Consider the following 24,549-nt stretch of genomic DNA (forward strand, 5'->3'; position numbering starts at 1 on the left):
CAGATGGAATGGTAGCATTTTAATACTAATGTGGTGTCATCCCAATGTAGAAAGAATATATACCATCTGTATTTTAGAGAATTGAAGATTGTGAACTAAAAATTTTTAATCAATATATCAATATTTTATTCTATCCTTGGATACAAGAAATTAAGAACATTTTAAAACCTGATTCGATGGTGAATGATGGCTCAGAATAAAACAGTTTACCTCTAGGAGAGGAGGAATATAGTAAAAACATACTCCTGCAGTCTCTGAGTCTGTAAATTCAAAAAGGAAAAAATGTACTACAAAGCCAGTCTAGACAGTGTGGGTTTTTGTTCATTAAGGGCAGCACTTTGTATAGGTGAAATTGTGCTTTCATATAGGTACACTGGTCTAACACCCACAGAAATTTTGGCCATCTTGTCATGTTTGCACTCTATCCTGATTTTCAATAAGAACTCTATTAATTTGTAGAAAATATTAGTTTTCTATGTCTAGCATATCATATAGAAAACTAGAAAAAATGGAGAGATCACTTAAAATTCAGTTCATTCTCCAGCCAGCTCTGTATAATCATATCAGTGACTTCTGAATTGAACCTAAAGTGGGAAAAATCAATATATTGTACACCCAGGGTTTTTTGACGTTATAAATTTTTTCTTGCTATTTATTAGCACAACTTAAAAATGTGTAAAGTTGATCTTAATATTTATTTATTACTATAGAGAAAAGATCACTACCAAAATCAGGAAATTATACAAATGTAGAATGTACGCTCTTCCTCCCCTCCCTAAAAATAATTTATTTACTCTTAGCTTGATATGAGTTCAGCTAAAGTAAATAATATATGGGAAATACTATAAACAGACTGTATTTTCCATTTAAATATAAGAATCTCCCTGACTTGAAAAATGTCCAAGGGCGGCAACAATAAGCAGTACCTTTAAAGTCAGCTGAACTCCAGTTTGTGCCACGCATAAATATCTTGTCTGTGAAATATGGGGCTGTTTTCTCTGTTGTAGGATATCGTTTTTGCAGAATGTAGCAACATCTCCTGACTAATGACAAATAGAAAGCATAATGCAGTATTTACCATTTCAGTGCTATGTTGCATAAATATTTAATTGGTGCTGCATATGTCATTTGCTTTTACATTAGTGGTACCGAGAGCAGTGTGCCCCGAGAGAAACACCTACATCCAGAGGAGTGAAAGGAAAAGTGACTGGCATATGTGAGGTTAAAAAAAGAGCTTGAGAGATTGCTAGGAATCTTAGGAGTGAATTCACCATAAAAACTCTACATTCCATTGGATCTATATTCCAACAAAGGTCTCATCCTCAAGTAAAACAGATCAAAGAAAGTGCCAATGTGTATAGACCCTTTTTAGTTTATTGTTCCTACTTCAGTTTAGAATGTCTACAGACTACTCACACCTTGTCCTTCTTCCTTAAAAGTAAGATTCCACAGTTTCCTTAGTGGCCTAATAATATAACACCAGAAAAGGAAGTGACCTTTCATCCATCCATCCATCCGTCGTTCATTCATTCAACATTTATTTATTGAGACACCGTGATGGATACTGCAGTGAACAACACAGTCCTTGCTGTCTTAGATTATATCTCAGCGAGTGCAAACACTGAGCGCCCAATTATAATCATGATGACTAGTTAAAAAAGAGAAATAAATGTAGAAGACCAGGACAGTGCATAAAACGCAGTACTTACTGAGTCTGAGCATTAGAGAAAGGTTTGCCTGCTAAAACCAGAATAATAAGTAGGATTATGTGTTTTGAAAAATGCTGACATAAGGACACATTTTAAGTGTTACCACATAAACTTAAATGTGGCCCCAAAAATCAATTCTCAGGAATATTAAAACCAATACATTGTGATATAGTAAAAAAATCTAGATGTGTCTGAGGGAAAAAAAGTTATGATATTCATTGATTTTCTTTGTCGAGTTAGTCTGGCTAGAGCCCTTTTGGTAGTTAACATCTAGAAGTGGAAAGAAATGTTACTTTGGATATTTGGGGTAACCAGATTTAAAATTTCCACACGAATTTATAGTCTGTTTTTGTTTGTTTCTCCCCCTTAAGTTTAGATAACCTACTTTCATGCTTTAAGATTTTACTTATGAAGTATACCCAGAAAATAGTTTTAAAACTGTTAAAAGAAATGATATCTCTGGGCTCTTTTCCAAACATTCATGAGTACTCTATTAACCTGTTTTGAAGACATTCTTAAACCATGTGTTTCCATGTGTCAGAAGTTGTTTGGAGACAGAGGTCATGTCTCTCTGCATTTGAGAACCACAGAGCTCGGCCCATCCAATTTCCATTACTGAGTTGGGCCTAGAAGTGGAAGGAACATTACTCTGAGATGCTTCCATTGGACATTTTAAGCACACATCTTACAGCAGGGGCCCCCCAGCCCTGGGCCGTGGACTTGTACCGGTCTGTGGCCTGTTAGGAGCCGGGCCCCCCAGCAGGAGGTGAGCAGCGGGCGAGCGAGTGAAGCTTCTTCTGCTGCTCTCCATTGCTCCCCGTCGCTTGCCTTAATGCCTGAACCATTCCCCCCCCCCGCCCCGCCCTATCCATGGAAAAATTGTCTTGCACGAAACCCAGCCCTGGTGCCGAAAAGGTTGGGGACCGCTGTCATACAGTGAATCAAAGGACAATTATACTTTTTAGCTAGAGCCACTTCTGTATAGTACTAATTTGTTTGGGGAGAAAATATTCAGTGTTTTTAAAGATCAGAACTTCCAGTCTTTTCCTGAGCTGTTGGATTTCATCACTGGTGACTTATCCAGGTTTCCAAAGAAGCTCGTCCTAACGCTCCTCTCCTGGTGGCTTTCTCCATCCGCGAGGCTGGCATGGTGTTGGCGGGCTCTCTCCTGGGCTTGTCTTTTCTCCCTAAAGCTTTAGCCACAGGCTGATCCTTTCGGTCTCCTCCTCTGCTAGTGAGCTCTTTCTCCCCTTGATCGCTTTCATTTCCCAGGGCTGTAGAAGGGTACCCAAGGCTCTCTAGAATATTACTGCAGGCAAAGCTGGAACATGAGGCCCTTTGCTCTGAGAAAAAAAAAAATGTTACAAGTGCTTTTGCATCTTGCAGATTTTTATTTGTTTTTCCCAGGCATTGCCTTTCAATTATTTCCAGTATCACAGTCAATTTAATTCCATTAAACTTAGCAGGAATCGAATATTCCTCCTAAACACTGAATTCACAGAGAAGAATGACATAATCTTTACCACAGTGATCTTATGTGGGAAAAAGTGATGTCAAATTTGAATATCACATTACAATATATTTTTAGCATGCTGTTTATAAGTACAGAGCCTCAAAGTAGGAAGATTTGAGTTTGTAATCCCACCTCTGTCACTTACTAGCTATGAGATCTTGAGCAGGGTACTTAACCTCCATAAAACTGGGTTTCCTCATCAGTGTAAACAAGATTAGTAAAAGTAGAGCTCTTCAGAATATTTAATAAAATAATTATTAAAGGACCTACTGTATAGTACAGGGAACTATTTTCAATATCTTGTATTAACCTATAATGGAAAAGAATCTGAAAAAGAACAGATATATATGTATAACTGAATCACTTTGCTGTATACCTGAAACTAACACAACATTGTAAATTAACTATACTTCAATTTTTTAATGGTTAAAAAATAATAATAATTACTGTGCCTATAAAAATGTAAGTGCTCAGTTGATTTTAGTGATATTATTCCTTGTGACAACCTAGTAAAACAAATATTATTATCCACAGTTTTTAGAAAGAAAAACCTTAGGCCCAGAGATCAGTGACCTGTCTAGCGTTAAAGCCAATCAGTGTTTAAACAGGGACCATGATCCAAGCCTTTTTATTTTGAGTCCAGAACTTTGTTCCACTATATCACAGGGCATTGTTTCTCATAACATTTAAGAATTTACAGGTGATGCATGGATAGGAGAATAAATAAGATGGAATGACAAACTGGGATATATATTCCCTTTTGAATTCTTATTCAGTTATATCAGATCATGTCACATGAGGAAGATCTCAGTAGATGTTCCCATGTCATGACACCTGTCAACACTTCTTTCACAAATAAAGAACAGTTTTGCTGGCAATAATTTCTATGTAATTTTAATAACATAGTTTACAGTTTACTGTTTATTCTTAGTGTTGCCTTCTATTTGTATAAGAGATACTGATTTTTCCTTTAAGGTAATACTGTAAAAATTTCCTTTTAAAATAAATGTATTTAAAATTTTAAGTCAGTAATCTCAAGGAAAACTAAATTAAATATATAAATATAAAAATATTTATTTATAAAATAACAGTACCATAGAAGGTTCACAATCATATGATAAAGGTGATAAGCACATTAAAAAAATGTATAGGGATCACTGCTGAGTGGACCGAAAATGCTGTAGGTCTTTACCATTGGGTCTTTTAATTTCATTCTGGATCCTTAATCTTTTCATTACCTACACTTGTAGTTTTAACAGGCTAGCTTCATGATGTAGTTTGTGAGCCTATGTGAGTTACATAGAATTTGTACATAAAACCTAACCATATTGTTTCAGTCATTTCAAATCACAAATTTTACCAGTATTTTCTATTTTTAGCATAAAGCTATTGTTAGATGCGTTTTACTTCTTCAAAGAAATTCCTTATGATCTCAGAAAAGAATCACATATAGAGAAGCAATACATGTTGAAAGTGGAAAAGTGGGTCATTTATTTTTTAGGAAAGGAGCCTGAGACCACCACATACAGAAGCCAGTGGACAGCGAGAGCAGTCTCCAGGAGATCAGAGGTGACTTCCTCTGTGTGTTGCTTTGAAATAAATTTCCACAAATGCTTCATAAATATCCATTAATTATAGTTAAGTTCATAACCGAGGAAAACTGTTCTCCAAGTGAGCCCTGATGAATGGGGAGCACCTGGGACACTGGCTTCCTAAGATCTTTTCCAGCCCTGCCTGATGAGATGAGATGGTCCAGGCAGACTCATGGCATGTGTTGAATTTACCGCTACCTATGAGGTACCAGAAGTGGTGACATGGACTCTGCATCACTCTGCTTTCACAGGCAACAGAACTTGATAGGGCAGACACTGACCAAGTCTTTGTTGATGAATGAATGCTGAACAACAAACTACTTGAGCTGGTTGTGCCTGGATTCCTGAAGGGTCATTGATTTTGTTAAAGTTGTCACTTGACAACCATACGCGTGTGTGCGCGCACACACACTCACAGTTCATATTCTCTCTTTCAAATGTGACTTCTCAGGGGAGGGTAGACTGCGATGAAAGGGATGTTTTGAAGGGAATGTTTTTCTGGGTTTCGCCATAGTTTAATATACCAGCCTTCCTCTAAGAGTCTCCGTATACCTAATAGTTGGATCTTTTAATGATGATGATTAAAGTGTCTTAAAATTTCAAAGAATTGTAATTTTCGGGTCTCTTCCACTTTTTCTATAAAGTCAAAACAAGTCAAGGAAAAATTGTACGCTTAAGTAGGTCATTAACATCCATATACATTTGTTGCATAAAAGTAGGATATAGCTCTTAAATAACCATTTTGGAAGAAAGGAATCCAGATGAAAACTGAGTCAGTACAAGCCTTTGGATAATGAGCAGATCCGTGGGGTTTCAATTCAATGGTGAAGCTGCTAATAACTGTCACTAGTGAATCCTCTGTTACAAACATTTCATGATAACAACAAACTCAGGATTTTGGCAAGCAGGGAATAACCTATAAATCATGTAAATGATTTCGTTCTGTATTTTGAATGTTCTTGGAATAGGTCCTCTTACCATATTCTTTAATGTTGACAGCTGTTACCTCAAAGATTCTCTAGCTTATTGATAATGACTGGCCCCTTTGGGCAGTTAATCACGATGGTGAACACTTTATTCTTTACATTCGTTTGGAGAAGGAGTGCTTCTTTCATTCAGAGAACAGAACCTGAAAACAAGAGGAAACTAATGAAACACTAGGAAAACAATCTGTTTTATAAGTCCCGACTTAATTCCCTTGGTGACAGAAACAACAGCTTGATTTTCATAAGCCTCTGTCAGCTTCAGCACTGGCTGTCAGGGCAGCTGGAATTGGTATTTACTAAGCAGCATCTTTAAACGTATTACACTGAATCTACGTAGTAAAGAAAAAAAGCAATGAAATTTAAAAGAAGAATTTTTTAATATTATCATTTTTAAAAGAACAGGAATCTAATATTCTGACAGAAACACACCTACAGAGCTGAATCACTGTCTAGGCTCATCAAGACATTATGATAGCCATGATTCTCCTTACCCATTAATGACACATGCCAAAAAAGGATAGAAGGGAAAAGTACACAGTATAGAAATATAAAATGTCAGCAGTCATTCCTTACTTCCCTTTCCCCTTTCCCCCAAAAAACTGTTATTTCATAAAGCCTCTGATTTCCAGTGTGTTATCTTATAATAATGCTCAGAGAGCCTTTTGCTACGTCAAGTGTTAGTTCCTTGAATATCAAAATATCCTATAGGTGGAATAATTCCTTTTTTTAATGATAATTTGAGCACATATTAATATGAAAGCATTCAAAAGAAGTATTGACTTTAAAATAACCACATTTGGGTCAACAAGGTACAGACTGTTGAAATAATATCAGCCTTAAAAGTTAATAACAAATAACAAGGGGTTCGAATGCCAAAATATTGCCTAACACATTCCGTCAACATGTGTATGAACACAGCAGGAAACCCAAAACAAAAGCTAATTTATGGAAAACTATGTATTCCTAATGACAATTTAGACCAGTAGGGGTCCAAGTTACAAACTGCAATCTTTACATGAGATGCTTTCATTTTACATTGAAAACTTGGCTGCATTGTGGAAGCATGTATCAGATCAAATTATTGCCCTATATTTAAGAGTATCCTTCTTATTTTTTCTGTAAAATCTAATCATTGCACATGTGCGTCATGTATATTTATGTATTGATGAAATTGAAACATAAAGTGAAGAAATTTTGCTTTCAAAACCCAAGATACCCAAGGAATCATTTGCATAAAATGATAGTTTGAGCCCATGCAATTTTACTTTATTTTAAAGTGAAAACAAAGGAGCAACTACATTGGTATTCTAATATATTGATATCTTATTGATGCCAGATGTTTTTTTTTCTATGCTCAATGATTTAGCCTAAATATTTATATTTTAAAATATTATATTGACATATCATACAATATAGAGCTGGAAGAAACCTTTAAGATCGAGTGCAAGCTCTTCAGATTTTTATATAAATAAGATATCTAAGCCTCAGAGAGGCCCAGGGACTTGCCAAGTTTCCACAACCAGTTAGAGCCAGAATTGAGACTTGGACCCAGGTCTCTTATGATATAAGCTAAAGGCTCCACAAGATGCCACAGACAATCTATGTTGAAAACTGTGTTCTTAACTAAAAAAGATCAAATTCTGATTTTCTTTTCCTGCAACTTCTGGTAACATGTTCTTAATAATTCTTTCTCAGAAAGATAACTTTGCGGGTGAAAACGTACCATGGTGGTTGTGAGGTGAATTATAAGACAGGAAAGCTTTAGACCTTAGCTTGCCGAGACGAACTTGAAAGGTTTTGGAGGCTAACCCCAAGTGCACTGCAAACACTTTCAGGATATTTTTTAGCTTAGTTTTTCTTACCAGAATCTGGTTCTCATGTTATCTCTTATTTTTTCTCTTTGTGAGAATGTCTGCTTGATCTTGTAATATTAAATAGCATTTAGCCAATAATGGCAGGCATGCTAAGAGCAAGATTTTAAGTTGCCAAAACCTCAGAGTGTACCCTTCAGGGTTCTGGTGGCATAAGCTGGGTTCAGGTTTCTGATGGCAAGGGTGCTTGCTTCTGTGTTCGCTTCACAACATCCCCTGTAATTTGCTCCAAGGTTCTGGCAGATTGCTGGACCATGTCACCAGCTGTCACCACCCCTTCTTCCCATTCGTATTTGGCAGTATCTGGGAGCACAGGCATGCCAGTAGAAATAATAGTAGCTGTGAGAACAACTTCAGTGGCATGGTCCCCAGAGACAAGATCAAACTCTGGCACCTTTTCTCTCAACAAGGAGCTAAAAATGGCACTGAATTTGCTCCTTGGTGATATATAATTCTCTTTAATTATACATTTTGGTTTCAAGTCTTCCACATGCTGGCTTTTAAGTATCAAACCAACATATATCGGTTAAAAACAATGGCATGCCCTTTTTTCTATGGCGAGGAGGTGAAATAGCTAGAATACCATGGATTCCTCTCATCTCCATCAGCCTTGAAAAATAAAAGGAATGGAAATTTCTCTCACTTGAATGGTCTTTGAGCCTGAAAGAAAATTTCTTCATAAAATTTCACTGGTAGATATTCACCATCATATTGTCTCAAAATTATTTCAGTTAGTGAGGTTTTTTAATTAACATTCATAGAAAGAAAACAAAAATAAGAGGTTACAGAACGAATGTTTTTGAATGACGTAAGAAATATTTTAAACATCTTGAAATTGGTTACAATCTAAGAATAACAGGAGAAAAAAACTAAGAAGATGGGTGATAGTATAAAAGTATGCTCACGAATTTTGTAGATGACAAATGTCAGATACTACAGCTGATTTAAAAGGGTTCTGACTGGGAATCATCATGGAAATCCATGTTCTCCTGCCTTGAGAAAAGGGAGGAATTGCACTAGGTGCCTTCTAAGACTGCTTCTGACTGTCACCAATCTCAGATCCTCTGTTGTCACCCCTATTTCTCAGGAACCAGGCTACAGAGATCCAGCCCTCTAAGAGCAACTCTAAGCAAAATATTGAAAAAGCTGAGTTACATATTAATTACATATTTCCCCATAACTATCTTCTCCCATTTTTCCACAGCTAACAGCCTGTACTTCTATTCCCTTCCCCCCCAAACTCATATTTTTCCCATCAAAGTACCTATGTTAACCCCCAGCTGCAACGATCCATTTCTGCTTCTCCTACAGCCCCCCATTCCTCACAGAAGGTAAAAAATTTATTCACATATAAGGTGGTATGTTTAAGGTACAATAATATAAAGTGTTATGGCAGTGTAGAATAGATATTAATTCCAGGGAGACTTCATAAAGAAGTGTCATTTGAACTAGGCATTAAGGTGTTGGTGAGATTTCGTCGGGCAGAGTTTGAGGGAGGCACCTTGGAAACCAGGGATTATGAGGAAAAAAGGCACGGAAGCAAGAGAATTAAGGGCGTGATCTAAATGGTAGGCCAGCAAATCTGGCGAGCTCACGGGGTCTGTGATATCTTCACACTGTTGTGCAACAGATCTCCAGAACGTTTTTCATCTTGCAAAACTGAAACTCAATAAACAATAACTCCCCATTCCCCCCCATCTGCAGCCCCTAGTAACCGCCATTCTACTGTCTGCCCCTTTGAGTCTGACTATTTTAGATGGCCCATGTAAATGGAATCAAACAGTATTTGTCTTTTTGTGACTGGCTTATTTCATCTAACATAATGTCCTCAAGGATCATCCATGTTATGGCATGTGGCAAGATTTCCTTCCTTTTTAGGACTGAATAATATTTCGTTGTTTATTTATATATACACACGACATTTTCTTTATCCATCTCTCCATCATTGGACATGTGGGTCACTTCTACCTCTTGACTGTTGTGCATAGTGCTGCTGTGAACGTGGATGTGCAAATATCCCTTTGACACTCCTACTCTCAGCTCATTTTGAGAAATGGGATTCTGGATCATATGGTACTTCTAGTTTTAATTTTTTGCGGAACTACTAAACTGTTTTCCATAGTAGTTGCACCATTTTACAGTCTCACCAGCAGCGCACAGGGCTTCTAATTTCTTCACGTCCTCACCCAGCCAAGTTATAATGTTTTTAAACTACCAGTCCACCTGGGAGGGCCATGGGCTGATAGTCATTAACCCAATATGTGAACTTGTTTCATCCTATTGCTTTCCTTCTGACACCTGAGATTTACACCGATGGAAGCCTTTCCTCACTCTTCCTTTTCTCCTACCTGATGGAGTCACTGCCGTCTTTCTGCAGTGGGTCTCTGCTCTGTGTGTGCGTGTATTCTGGTTCTCAGGGGTGAGGGAGGGGCTGTAACAGGCTGGCATACTTGCCTCCCCTGCAGCCTCATAGGAAGGAATGCCTGGGCGCCTTACAGAGAAAAGCACCTACAGGGAGGGTTTAGGGAAGGTAAAAACATACATTCTTCAGCTAAGCTATGTATCAGATGGCCTACTTTCAATAAAATATTTAATTTAAGTATAATATGTAGTTAGAAAAGTGTACAGAACATAAGTGTACACACCAGTGGAACTGCCTCCCAGACACAGAAGTAGAATGTTACCAGCTCTCCAGAAGCCGCCATGGGCTCTCCCAGTCATCACCTCCCCCCTTCTCCCTAGACAGAGTCACTCTGGGGGCTTTTACCTACTTTTGAAGTTCATACACATGGACTTAGTCAGTATTCATGGTTTTTGTGAATGTGTTCTCTTGCTCGATATTGTATTTGTGAGATTTTTCCATATCATTGCATCTGGGATCAGTTCATTCATTTACATTGCTGTGTGGAATTCCATTGTATGATTATTACTCTAATTTGTTTATCCATCTTACTGCCAGAAGACATCTGAGTTGCTTCCAGTTTGGGGCTATTACAAATATTTCTGTGAACATTCTTGTTCATGCTTTTGGTGCCATGTGTATACATATTCCTTTTTTTTTAACTTGGAATGTGAATACAGTTTATTAAAATTATTGATATTGTTGGATTCAAATTTCTCATCATACTCTTTGATTTCCATTTGTCCTATTTGCTCTTTTTTTAAATTTTTATTTTATTGGAGTGTAGTTGTGCTACAGTGTTGTGTTAGTTTCTGCTATACAGCAAAGTGAATCAGCCATATGTATACATATATCCCCTCTTGCTTGGATTTCCTTCCCACTTAGGTCACCACAGAGCAGTGAGTAGAGTTCCGTGTGCTATACAGTAGGTTCTCGTTAGTTATCTGTTTTATACATAGTAGTGTGTATATGTCAATCCCAATCTCCCAGTTCATCCCACCCACCCCCTGCCCCCCTTGGTGTCCATACGTTTGTTCTCTACGTCTGTGTCTCTATTTCTGCTTTGCAAATAAGTTCATCTCTACTATTTTTCTAGATTCCACATATATGCAGTAATATACAATATTTGTTTTTCTCTTTCTGACTTACTTCACTCTGTATGACAGTCTCTAGGTCCGTCCATGTCTCTACAAATGACCCAATTTCGTTCTTTTTTATGGCTGAGTAATATTCCATTGTATATATGTACCACATCTTCTTTATCCATTCATCTGTCAGTGGGCACTTCGGTTGCTTCCATGTCCTGGCTATTGTAAATAGAGCTGCAGTGAACATTGTGGTACATGACTCTTTTTGAGTTATGTTTTTCTGTGGGTATATGCCCAGTAGTGGGATTACAGGGTCATATGGTAGTTCTATTTTTAGTTTTTTAAGGAACTTCCATACTGTTCTTTATAGTGGCTGTATCAATTTACATTCCCACCAGCAGTGCAAGAGGGTTCCCTTTTCTCCACACCCTCTCCAGCATTTATTGTTTGTAGGTTTTTTGATGATGGCCATTCTGACCAGTGTGAGGTGATACCTCATTGTAGTTTTGTATACATATCTCTATTGGATATACAGGCAGACTTTTTTTTTTTTTTTTTTCGGTACACAGGCCTCTCACTGTTGTGGCCTCTCCCGTTGCGGAGCACAGGCTCCGGACGCGCAGGCTCAGCGGCCATGGCTCACGGGCCCAGCCGCTCCGTGGCATGTGGGATCCTCCCAGACTGGGGTACGAACCCGAGTCCCCTGCATCGGCAGGCGGACTCTCAGCCACTGCGCCACCAGGGAAGCCCCAGGCAGACTTTTGTAGACACGCTGGGGAGTTTACCACCATTCATAAGATTTTTTAATATGGAGAAAATGTATTCCAATTCCCAGCAAGCAACTTACAAATGATCTTGCAAAAATACAACCATTTATAGTTGGTAAACATCTTGTATTTAGAGGCCAATTTTTTCACGTGGACAACTTTTGATCATGTTTGCTACTGTCAAAAGAGAGATAAATTAACAATTTGTGTTAAATTTTTAAAAATTTCTTTGATGTGAATGCTCAGTTTTGATTCAGGTGAGTAGGAAAGCAGCACAGTGCATAAGAAGGATCCTGAAATCGGGTCAGGAGACCTGGCATCCTGAGTCCTCTTTATGCACTAACTTTTTAAAAGACACTGAGTGCGTCACAGATCCCCTCTCTGCCTGTGTTTTGTCCTCATACAACAAGGATGATGATCCTGTCACACGCTGCATTATTAGAAGATGATAGATATCAAGGTATTTGAAAATGTGAAAAACACATGGAACTGCTTAAATCTACATGAGTACTAATTTCTGTAACTTTAAAATACACACCTATACAGCCTACTTTAAGACTCTTGGAGTTAACCAGAATAGCCTGTTATTAATTGAATCATCCTCATCATATTACTGTAAAAGTTTTCTTTTAAGACAATATGCATGTGGAACAGTATTTGTTTAGAAGGATGGTGACTGGAATACACATGTGTTACTGATTAGTATCTTTCCCGCCCTCAACTCCAAATACTGTCTCTCTCTGCCTTTGGTTCCCTAGATGTGGTAGAGAAGCATATCTCTAGCCTTTGACCCCCACAGAAGTTACATTCGACCCCCTCCTATGTGGATTTTCACACTCCACTGCCCTCTGGTAGGATAGAGAGGTATCGTGCTATGTATTCCCTTTATTACCAGAAGGTCTGGGTTTAAGGTCATGGTCCACTGCTTACTTGCTTGGAACCCTAAACTCTCAAAAAGTCTCAGTTTTTGCAGATTTAAAATGAAAAAAAAAAAGTAACTATTCAACGGAGTGTTTGTGAAGCTTAAATGAGATACCGGGTGAAACAGAAGCACAACACTTGACACGTAGGTTGTGTTCAATGGATGTTTATTTTTTTTAAAATATTGCATCCCAGTGGTCTAACACAAAGGACGCTGTCTGTGGCTGAGAGAATGCCTGGTGTGGCTGCCAGCCTGAACGCCCAGAGGGGTCCAGGGCTCAGCAGAGCACAGAGCTCCCCGCCTCTTCCCACACCCTCCATCAGGTCCTGTGCAAACCAAGGATCCATGGTACCGTCATGAAGAGTGGCAGCAATGCCTTCTCATGGGTTCACATCTGCTTTCCAGCCTGGGCATTAAAGAATTGGGATCATCCTTCTTTATTTACAGATCTATTTTACTTCTCTACTTCTCCCTTTATTTGTCTGCCAAGAGAGCTCATGTGGTTCTATGATACCAGTGTTCAGGAATTTCTGTAGCACTGGCTTTGAGTTTGCTGCCTCCTTCTCTCTCTCTCTCTCTCTCTCTCTCTCTCTCTCTCTCTCTCTCTCTCTCTCTGTCCCTGTCTCTCTCTCTGTCTCTCATTAACTTTGGAGTCAATCTCACCCTGTATTTACATGAAAATCTTAAGTTACACATAACAAGTGTCAAGAGCTTCACTCAGCACCAAACACCAACATTTTCAAAGTACATTTCAAAACAGTGTTTAACAAGATATAATATTATTTGGTATGGTTCTCATTATACGACATCCTAAGTAGAACCAAAATCCCATTTTATTGAGATTTTCTGTAATAAAAAGTACATAATAAAGCTGTTGCCCATGTGACAAAAAGTAAAACAGCTCGCCAGACACAAACATAACATTACTTTTTAACATTTGATGCCTGTGCCTGACCCCGTGGGCTGTCTCTCCTCTTCACAGTCTATTAAAACCAATAATATGAGCAAATCTATCATTCAGGAAGACTTTCTGTGCCACATAAAAGCTCACAATGATGATACGTTATTTTGTGTAGAAGCTTTGACCCTTTTGGAATATTTATCATTTCTATGCCAGAGTATGCCCATCAAAACTTCTACTGTATGTGGACCTAGCACCCAGTATTTTACTCAAAAATTGCTGAATTATCTGAAACCTTGAAAACTGTGAAGTGATAAATTTTTAGAAAGCTTCTGACATTTTGCCACTCAAACACTACATAATTTAATGCAAAATGACATAAGTTATACCTCTTTACAAGCTGACAATTTGTATATTGGAGAATTCTATAACCTATATCTTAATCCTTGAAAAAATTAGTCTTTAAAGGGAATTGCTGGAAAACTGTAATTTAAGCAGGGAGTTATGAGTATATACGTTTGCTACAAATGTACAGGGTGGATATAGCTATGCTCCTATCTATGTTTAGTATGTTTCTTACTATAGGATGATTTTATATCAAGTATTGTTAACAGAAGAATGTGACACTGGTAATAGAATATCACCAAGCTGTTGACTCTTTTAAAAAAGTCAATCAATTATATATTAGTGCTAGTGGACTTTCACAAAACTACTTTTCATAGAGCATAACACTGACTAGTCATTAATTCATTATTAATAATATAACATTCCATTTTTAGGCATTTATGTATTTGTTTTGTATTTAGATATTTTATATTTATTAACTTTTCCTTAAATTACTATACTTTTATCCACAACAGTATTGTGTGACATTTTAAAACCTTAGAAAATACAGTCTGTTTCTTTGACAGATACTTATCGAGATCTACTCGGTAGCAGATACTGTATAAGGCAAATGAGATACACAGACAATATTGGGAGAGATGCTTCACCCTGTCAGGGAGTGCTATCCCAAGAAGTTGATATCGACCATCTGAGGGAAGAGAGGTATTTTGCAGTGGGTGGAGAACATTGCAGACAGAGGGGACTATTTATTGAGAGGTTCTATGGTCTAGCCAGGTGACTGCAAATGGTTCAGTAACCTGGAGTAGAGAACAAATAAATAAAAGACCTATATACTGCAGACTGTCCTGCTAGGTGCCTTAATGTATACTGTCCAGAAAGTTTACATCAATTAAATAAGATAGGTTTATCCAGCCTCGTTTTGTAAGTAAACCTAATGTTTAACAATAGTACATCATTTGGGACCTCCCTTGTGGTGCAGTGGTTAAGAATCCGCCTGCCGATACCGGGGACACGGTTGGAGCCCTGGTCCAGGAAGATCCCACATGCCACGGAGCAACTAAGCCCGTGCGCCACAACTACTGAGCCCATGTGCTGCAACTACTGAAGCCCGCGCACCTAGAGCCTGTGCTCCGCAACAAGAGAAGCCACTGCAATGAGAAGCCCGCACACCACAATGAAGAGTAGCCTCCGCTCGCCACAACTAGAGAAAGCCCGCGCGCAGCAACAAAGACCCAGCGCAGCCAAGGGGAAAAAAAAAGTGCTCAAAGAAGACAAAAGCCAATCCAGAATTCTACACTAGTGAAAACATCTGTGAAGAATGAAAGTGAAATAAAGATATTTTCAGATAAAAGAAAAAAACTAAAAAAAAAAAAAAAAATTAAAAAAAAAATTACATCGTTTGTCCAAGATTAAATCCTAGATTGAAGTTGAACCCAAATCTAACTACATCTAAAGCCTCTCCTCTTTACACTGTACTAATTTAGTTTTGTTACTATATATTGGATATTTAATAAGGGCTTTTTACAGTGATTGTTATCATACTGTCTCTAACGATACTTTTTAAACACTTACATCTTTCTCCACCTCTCTGGTAAATTTCAACATGTATAATGAATATATACTGTCAAATACTGTTGAAAAATTCTCCTTCATGACATAGTAATATGACAGTCACTGGGTTTCCCCATGGATACTTAGCCTTCTTTAGGGATTAATTCCTAAACTATATGCTGTAGAGCACAAATGAATGTTAAGTGTTAATGGTTAACATGACAGTGATTATTCTAAATATTTTAAATAATATATAAAATGATAAGTTATATTACATTAGTCTTTATAATTATATGGTCTAGTTACCTATTTTCTAAGTATTTTACATCAAGAAAATTAGTAAACACATTTACAAAATTTGTATCAGTTTATGAGATTATCGCACCCACCTCAGAAGCTCTACATGAAATCACCTGATACACATGCATGTTGCTTGATCTGTGCTCTTGCTGAATTGTAAGTCATAAATTCGAAGATTATTTATCTTAAATTTAGAACATTCAAATATTATTATATTTTGTGCATCTGAATCCATTCTGAGCATTTCATGCACCAAATTCGTTTGTGAAACGAGTTGTTACCTTAATCCAAGAGAATAGCATCATGTCTCTTGAGAACTATAGATATTGCAACGAAGTGTTGTACATGTGCAAGCGGCCTGGGGTCAGGTAAGTTTGGCAAGTACTGCTAGAGCGCATACTACCGCTTACTTAAATGATGGTGCAGAGTAGAACTGGAACAAAGCAGAACAAATAATGATTCACTCCTAAGGATTTCCCGGTACCAATTAACTGAGTGATATCAAATCTTTATTAAAGTGCTGCCATGTTGCACTGAGGAACTGTTTGTTTTCTAATTTTTATTATGCAATCATCTTTGGTATTTCAGAACATGGAAACTTTAACTTTACATGTGACTCTTGTTATAAACATATATACCATTTGATATTGTAGCTAGAAGCAGCAGACCTTTAAACAACTTGTATTTTTTTACCCCCAGCAATGCATCTCTTTGGCCTCAACTGGCAGTTACAGCAGACTGAAAATGACACATTTGAGAATGGAAAAGTGAATTCTGATACCATGCCAACGAACACTGTATCGTTACCTTCTGGTGACAATGGTAAGAGAAAGAATTATGTGTCCTGTGTTTTTCTTTTAACATCTCTTTTCACATTTCATCTCTTTTAACATTTTTAATAAAATAAATTTATTTTTACCCATGTAACATTCAGCTTTATATGGGAGAAGGAAAAGGTTTCAGAATTACAAATATTATCTTTTAATGAGTGACTTTTATTCATTTACTTGAAGGATTGGAAATTCACATTTTTATTATAGGAATAATACAGTGTTCTGCCTTCTGAGTCGATGGCTAGGCTTTTCTGCCTTTCATTCCTGCAAGTATGCATTTTGTTTTATTTTTAGTCTGTAAATAGATTATAATTCAGTGTATCATCTCATATTACCTTGGGTATATTGAGCTTTCTTTGTTCAGCTAGTATGTGGAGTTGGAATACTATCTTCATTTTGTTTTAAAAGCTTTTACATACAAAACACATGAAAGGATTCTCATTTATTGACCTTTCCTCTGCTTGCCCTTTCTTTAAACCTTCAAAAGTTTATACTTTGAACTAACAGACTTTCAAATCAATTGGCTCTGAGTTTAAAAATGGAATTTAAGCAGTTAGAGAATGCTGTATTTCATTTTTGCAATATAAACACCCAGAAAAATATGTACATATGTAAGTATATTTATATTATATATCTGTCTATTATTTTTATATATGTGTGTGTGCTTGTATGTATGTCTTGGCATTTGGCATCCTCTGACTTTTTGCAAAATGTCATAATACTTTATGTCTCAAAGCAACCAGATCAAGACACCTTTTTCTGTCACGTGAGAAGTATATCCTTTGCCTTTAAACATTTCCCTGGCTCTTCTTCCTCTTTATTTCTTCTTATCTTGTATATTTTTGTTCTGCTTTGGCATCTATTATGTTCATCCTCATGTGGCTAGTTTCTTTGCAAGACTAGAAAGAAGCTATTATATATTTATATATACTATAATATATTTATTTGTATTTATATATATGCTGCTATTTTACATGTACCCATTGGCTGTGACTAATGCTTTTACCATTTTTTTTTTGTTCTTTGCTTTCCCAGCTTCTGTTTTATTTTAACAATAATACTTTATGTCACTCCTCTTCCTTCCTGGGGAGGCTGAGAGATTTTATAAGACATTAGATTTTCATAGTAATAATAAATACCGCTACCCCACCCCTGTAAGGAGTCTTTTGATACAAAGTGCTATACATTCCAAAAAACTATCATCTGGTGGCTGATGACAGTGGCAGTGGAAGTCAGTGCCCAGTGGATTAAAGAGGAGTGAAGAAAAGCTTACCTAATTAAGATTGTTGGTGGGAAATTTCAATTAAGTGCAATATAATTACTTTAAACAACTGTTTAATTTTTTATGCACTGATAACACACACATGAACAGATCCATAACTACACAGAAATTAAGAGTATTTATTTTTTATTTATATAGATTGCAACTTAGACTGTCTTTTAAAGTGGATTGTTCCCATGAAAATGGTCAAACAGCACTTCTTAACCACACATGTAGGGAACTCTTTTACAGACTGAAAAGAAAAATGCTTATTGTAGATGTTTCGTTTATTTTACAACATCCTAGCCTTTTATTACAATCAGAATGAAAATAGAGTGTGGCTAATGAGTGTCACAGTCCTTGAAATGTGTGATATTGAGAAAGCTGTGGCTTCAGAGACCCTCCCACAGCCTCGGTGCTGGTTCTTGGGATTTTCTATTCCATTTTATTGAATTTCCCATTTATCACAAATGCTAGTTGAAACTCACTCAGATAATTTTGCAATTTACAAAGGATTGTGGGTCACAGTTTCAAAAACACGGCTCTGAAAGTCTGCTTCCCTAAGAGGGACTGAAGTCCCCATGTGATCACAGAACGCACGGGGTGCAGTTGACAGGTGCCAGTGGAGCAACTGTATACAGTAAGTCCCCTACATACAAACAAGCTCCGTTCCAAGAGCGTGTTTGTAAGTCCAATTTGTTCGTAAGTCTAACAAAGTTAGCCTAGGTACCCAACTTACACAGTCGGCTATATAGTACCGTACTGTAATAGGTTTATAATACTTTTCACACAAATAATACATAAAAAAACAAATGTAAAAAATAAAGAACACATTTTTAATCTTACAGGACAGTGCCTTGGAAAGTACAGTAGTCCAGTACAACAGCTGGCACACAGGGGCCGGCATCCAGTGAACAGGCGAGAAGAGTTACTGCCTGGAGGAGGGAGAGGAGGTGGGAGATGGTAGAGCTGAGGGATGGTCAGCCATAGGGGACAGAGGGCGAGCTGCAGTGTCACTCACGCCTGGCGCTGATGGCACAGCTGCTGGTTCCTTGCTGGAACCAGATGCACATCCGCATCTTTGAAAGTTCGCAACATGAAGGTTCATATGTAGGGGACTTACTGTATGCGTGTAAGTGAAGGACCATCTTCCTAGCCTCCCACATAAGGAGGAGATGACAGATGCCCCAGAATGAGTTAGATATACTGGAGAAGAACGGATCCTGCAGCCTGCCAACCGGACAGGGGGATTCGTAGGAATTTCTCTTTATGGAAAGAAGGCTATCTCGAGGCTCAGACTTTGTCCAAAGTGTGACCTAAATAATAGTCTCACTTGTTATCTTTATTATTTTTCCAGTAGCCCGAAAAACCCTAAATTGGTAAGGAATTCTTATTTTCGTTTTTCCAAGTAAAGGTTCTAGGTATGTATCTCTTAAATACGTATAGACCTGGAGTGCAGGGGGCAGGAGGGGACTGTATTTGCAAGAAGGGAGGTACCTTAAAAACACTGCTTTTAAGCATCCCTGATGAACTGGCAGAGACCATGCACCATCATCTACTACTCCAGTTTTATAAACTGTGCAGAGAACCAGATCACATCATCTCTAGAAACTCTAGGAGATTATAACCCTTAAGAAATTCTTGCAATCCTGAATGAAGCTCACTGGGAGAATTAACCGTGCTAAGCATGATGGGGAAATTACTTCTTGGCTTCTAAACGCAATGCTCTTCTTTCTGCGGTCCTGTTTTATTCTTATTTTATAAATACAATTCTGAGGAACAGTCGTGGTGCTAAACTCCCTGCTCGCTTTTAAGCAAGTACTGAACCAAAATTTCTAAATGGTATTTAGTATTTAAAAGAAGAATTTCTATTACATGCCATGATTCTTTCCTGATTATTCCGGAGACGTTCTTTAACTACAGAGTTTAGAGGTGAGATGCCAAGTGTGAGGTCTCAGGCAGAACTGATGGAAGTGGGCAACGCGAATAAAGAGGCAAGGATGAAGGTTTTAGTTCAAACACCAGTCTCTTTGTAGGAACTAAAACTATTCTGCTGGATCGAGGAATTCACTTAGCCTAACGTGCTGGAGAGCATCGCGCAGCCCTGCATTCAGATCCTAGCTCTTTCGTCTGTTACTCTGTAACCTTGAGCAAGTTACTCAACCTCTCTGAGCCTCAATTTCCTCCACGTAAAGAGGGAGTAATGCCTGTCTCTTGGCTGATCAGCGTCAACAGTCTGGCAACCCTTCTGTGTTTCCCTTGCAAGCTCTCTCCCCACACATCTCAGCGGTTATTTCCAACTCTCCTGCTGTCCTCGAAGCTTCAATCCCTCAGCTCCCAGCAGATGGCCTTGTGTTCTATTCAGCAAAAAAAAACCCAGAAACCTTGATTTCCTGTAAACAGAGCTCCATCCCTATGTGTATCTAGATCTGTCTTTCCATCCTTTTCTTACTAATCTTTCCAAGAGAGCTCTTGATCCCATTCTGTGCTTCAGAATTTCCTCTCTCAACTGGCTGGCACCTTCCAATCAACATTTGAACATTCCCAAGTCTCTCAAGTCTTAAAAAATACCCTTGAGTCTGCCTCCTACCCCTGCCCTACCCCATCTTTCTCTTCTCCCCGTGTAGCCAGCCTTCTGGAACACGGTGTGTGTATTCGCCATGAAGTCATGTCTTCACCTTCCACTTACTCCTGTGACAGTGTGGCTTCTTCAGGCTCCTTCCTCATGACTGTCCTCTGCCACCGTCACTCACAGACACAGATGTCTTCCTGACTTATCGGTGGTCCTGCCAATAGCATCAATTGATACTCTAGGCTCTCTGTCACATTTGAGCTCTTGGTAGCATTCAGTAGGTAACCTATCACTCCTAATTGAAATATCCTTTTCCTTAGCTCCTGTGCTACCGTTTCCACTTTCTTCCTGAGTTTTTGGCAGTGATTTCTCAGTTCGTTTAGTTGACTCATCTTCCTCTACCCGATCCCCAAACACTGCCGTCACTCAGAATATAATCTCTCTGGGTCCTCAGATCCATTCTCCTGACTTCATTTACGTTCCATGTGCTATGTGTTATGTTACATTCTTTGTGCTCCCAAATCAATAAGTGCAGCCTGGATCTCTCTGTCTTGGAGCTCCAGACATCAACTATGAAAAATCTATCCAAGTATCTTTAGAAAATCCCCACTTGGGTGTCTTCCAGGCATCTCAAACTCCATATGTCTAAAACTGAACCCAACAACTAATTTGGTTATCTATTACTGCCTAACAAGCCACATCAAAATCCAGTGGCTTAAAAGAACAGTTTGTTATCATCTCTCATGGTTCTGTGGATTAACTGGGTAATTTTCATTTTTTTGCTTGGATCGCTCATGAAATTGCTTTCAGATGTTGCTTGGTCTGTTTGAAAGCTCCACTGAACTGAAATTCAAGGTAGCCCACTCACAGGGCTAGCAGTTGATGCTGTTGACTGTAATGTCTAAACATGGCCTTCCACTTGGCTTGGACTTCTCAGAGCACAAGTTCTGAAGAGGAGTGTCCCCAGAGGGAGCATTCCAAGAGACCCAGACAAGGCTTCTTATGACTTAGAGCATTGGACACTCCGGGATGTCACTTCCATCATATCTGGTTGGTCAAGAAAGTCAGTAAGATCGGCCCAGATTCATGAGATGGAGAATTAAACCCCACTCTTGACTGGGGAAATGGTGGGGACACGGTGGGGACACACTGCATAAGGACATGTGGGATGGGAGATGTTGTGGCCATCTTTGGAGAACACAACTAGCCCATCATCTATCTTTCCAAATGTGCCTTTCTTTCTATATCAGGAAATGGCATCATCATTCACCTAGTTACCTGGGCCAGAAGCTTAGGGGTCATGCCTGACTTCTCCTGCTCTCTTACCTCCCCTGTGCAGTCAGTCATCAAGTCCTGTCAATTCTAACCCCAAAATATCTCCTGGATCCTGTCAACTCTCTCCTGGATTATAGAAGCCACCTTCTATCTGGGATATGTATCTCTAGACTTGTTCATCCATTCTTCAAATACAGATTTGAAATATCAGTACACTACTTGACACCCTTCAGTGATCTAGATTCTGGTCAAATGCCTTTAGATGACTTAACAAGGTTCTCCACAATCTGGCTATTCGTCACACCATACTATAGCATAGAAACAATAGAGCAGAGAGTTAAAGGCTATAGGGTCTTGAGCCAAACCACCTGGTTTCACATCCTACAATAGTTCTGACCATTATTAATGCCTTTGATACTTGGGACAAGTTACTGTATAGCATCTTTGTGCTTCAGCTTTCTCATCAATTAGAATGGTCTTGAATAGTCAGTGTAAATACTTGTTAGTGGTTATCACCATTACTATTTAATGTGTCGTCTTTGCTAGAGTGTAAGGCACACTATTTTTCCACCTCTCTGTTCAAAGCTGTCAGCACAGTTATAGGCATGTAATGGATGCTCAATAAGTATTGTCCAATGAGTGAATGAAAATAGGATGACTAAATGCTATAAAGTATATAAAGGGCCCGACACAGTGCCTTGCATTAACTGTACACAAAGCAGATGTTGGTACAGCAGAGTGATTAAGGATTAAAGCTGTGCACTTGTTGGGTGACTTTAAGCAAATTACCTTCTTTAACCTCCTGTTTCTTCATAGGGTCATAGTGAGGTTAAAATCATTTAATGCATGTAGGGGGCCAGGCAGTGGCTGGAACATGATGAGTAGGTTATACATGTCAGTAACTATTACCTCACTCTTGTTTTTGCAATTCAAGATTACGTACTTTACTTGTATTTGTAGCAAAATTCTTAAGAATGTAGATCCTTAAATCAGCATCAAAATATCCTCTAAAGCAATATTAGAAATACCTATCATTAGTTATTTATATTTTTAGTTATTTTGATTTTAGGAAGAAATCTATTCCTTAATCCTCCTTTGAATGCATAGTATTCATTCATTCTGCATTTATTTATTGAGCATATAATATTATGTGCCATGCACAGAGCACGGTTCTGAGAACATAGCAGTGAGAAAAAAAGACAGTCACATTTGTTGTTCCCAGAGTGTGTGAATTACTAGGCAAGACAGGATTCAAGCAAGCAGTTCCAATGAATTAGAAAATGCACAATAAGGAAAAGTAGAGGATACCATGGCAGGACATTACACACTAGCTTTATTGGAAAGGAGCAATAAGACAAATGTTAAAATTTAGCATAGGATAATTTGGGATAATATAAGACAAAATGCAGGCCATAAATTTTGGTTAGTGTAACTCTAGCAAATGACTTATCCAATCAAAAAAAAATAAAGAAAGAAATTTATTTTAAAACTTCCAGTTTTAAAATAAATAAATCATGGGATATAATGTACAGCATGGTGACCATAGTTAACAAAACTTATCATATATTTGAAAGCTGTGAGAGAGTAGATCTTAAAAGTTCTCATCACACGTGAAAAAAATGGTACCTATGTACGGTAGAGTTATCATGGTGATCATTTCACAATATATACAAATAACAAGTCATTACGTTGTGCATCTGAAACTAACATAATGTTGTATGTCAATTAAATCTCAACAACAACAAAAAACCTCCTTTTGTATGAGTACAGATTGAAAAGCTACATATACGTGATTCATCCTCTTTAAACAAAATAATTCAAATTGCTTTTTAATTTTTCATTGTTATTCAGCATGTATGACTTTTCTCAAATACTAGCCAATTTTAGATAATTAGATTTTATAGCAAGTTGAAGATTGCCTGTGAATTGAAGAAATGGAGCTAACAGGGCTGCAAGAGCATTGAGTTTTATTCAATATTGTATATAGTATTTATGTTGTTGCGTTGTATAATAGTTCCTTAATTAGGTGCTATATTGATTTTGTCCATTAAACTATGTTTGCAAGGTAGTGTTTTAATTCACTTAGCTTCTGATGTAACTCTGTATCCACAATGTTAAGTTATGGCATGTGGTTGTTTATAAAAAGATATGTTCTCTCTGAGCTCTCAAAGTCAGGGTATGAATCCAAGGTTAGGTCATCAAATTGGAGGGTGGCTATTGATTGTCTATAAATGCCCAACCTTGCTTCCTGACGTCTTAATTATTAGTGCTGCCGTGGGACTTAAAATGATATTATCATTTACCTTCCTCAGCAGTTGAGTTAGACTTTCACAGTTGGATTTATTTTCTGCCTTTTCATTTTAATCATTATAGGCTGGTTTACTCACAAGCAAATTCGTGATATCTATGAACAAAAAATGCAGTATTTTTTAACTTTGGGCTGTTTTCTGATATCACAAAATAATTTTCAAACATACCAAACCTCCTAATTACTGGTATGATTTTAAATACTACTCTGTTTTGTCCTTATAAAGTCTAGGGTTGGTAAACTATTATTCATAAAATATCTCAGAGTACAGAGTTCTTTTTTTAAGGCATTATCTGAAAAATGCCACTTTACTGATGTGTTTTTATATAAACTGGGTATCACATAAGAAGGAGA

At 37.8% G+C, this 24,549-nt stretch overlaps 1 protein-coding gene across 7 annotated transcripts in view; it reads left to right on the plus strand.

The window, feature by feature from the left end:
• The window catches only part of TENM3 (teneurin transmembrane protein 3), a 320,768-nt gene that overhangs the window by 171,128 nt on the left and 125,091 nt on the right, over positions 1-24,549 (plus strand). For all 7 annotated transcript variants that reach the window (XM_081221018.1, XM_081221019.1, XM_081221020.1 and 4 more), the window contains one exon: positions 16,646-16,768. In XM_081221018.1, the coding sequence (XP_081077144.1) occupies positions 16,646-16,768 (123 nt within the window). The remainder of the gene's footprint in view (positions 1-16,645; positions 16,769-24,549) is intronic.

This window comes from Mesoplodon bidens (genome assembly GCF_964165515.1).
Source record: "Mesoplodon bidens genome assembly, chromosome: 20".
Classification (NCBI taxonomy): Eukaryota; Metazoa; Chordata; class Mammalia; order Artiodactyla; family Ziphiidae; genus Mesoplodon; species Mesoplodon bidens.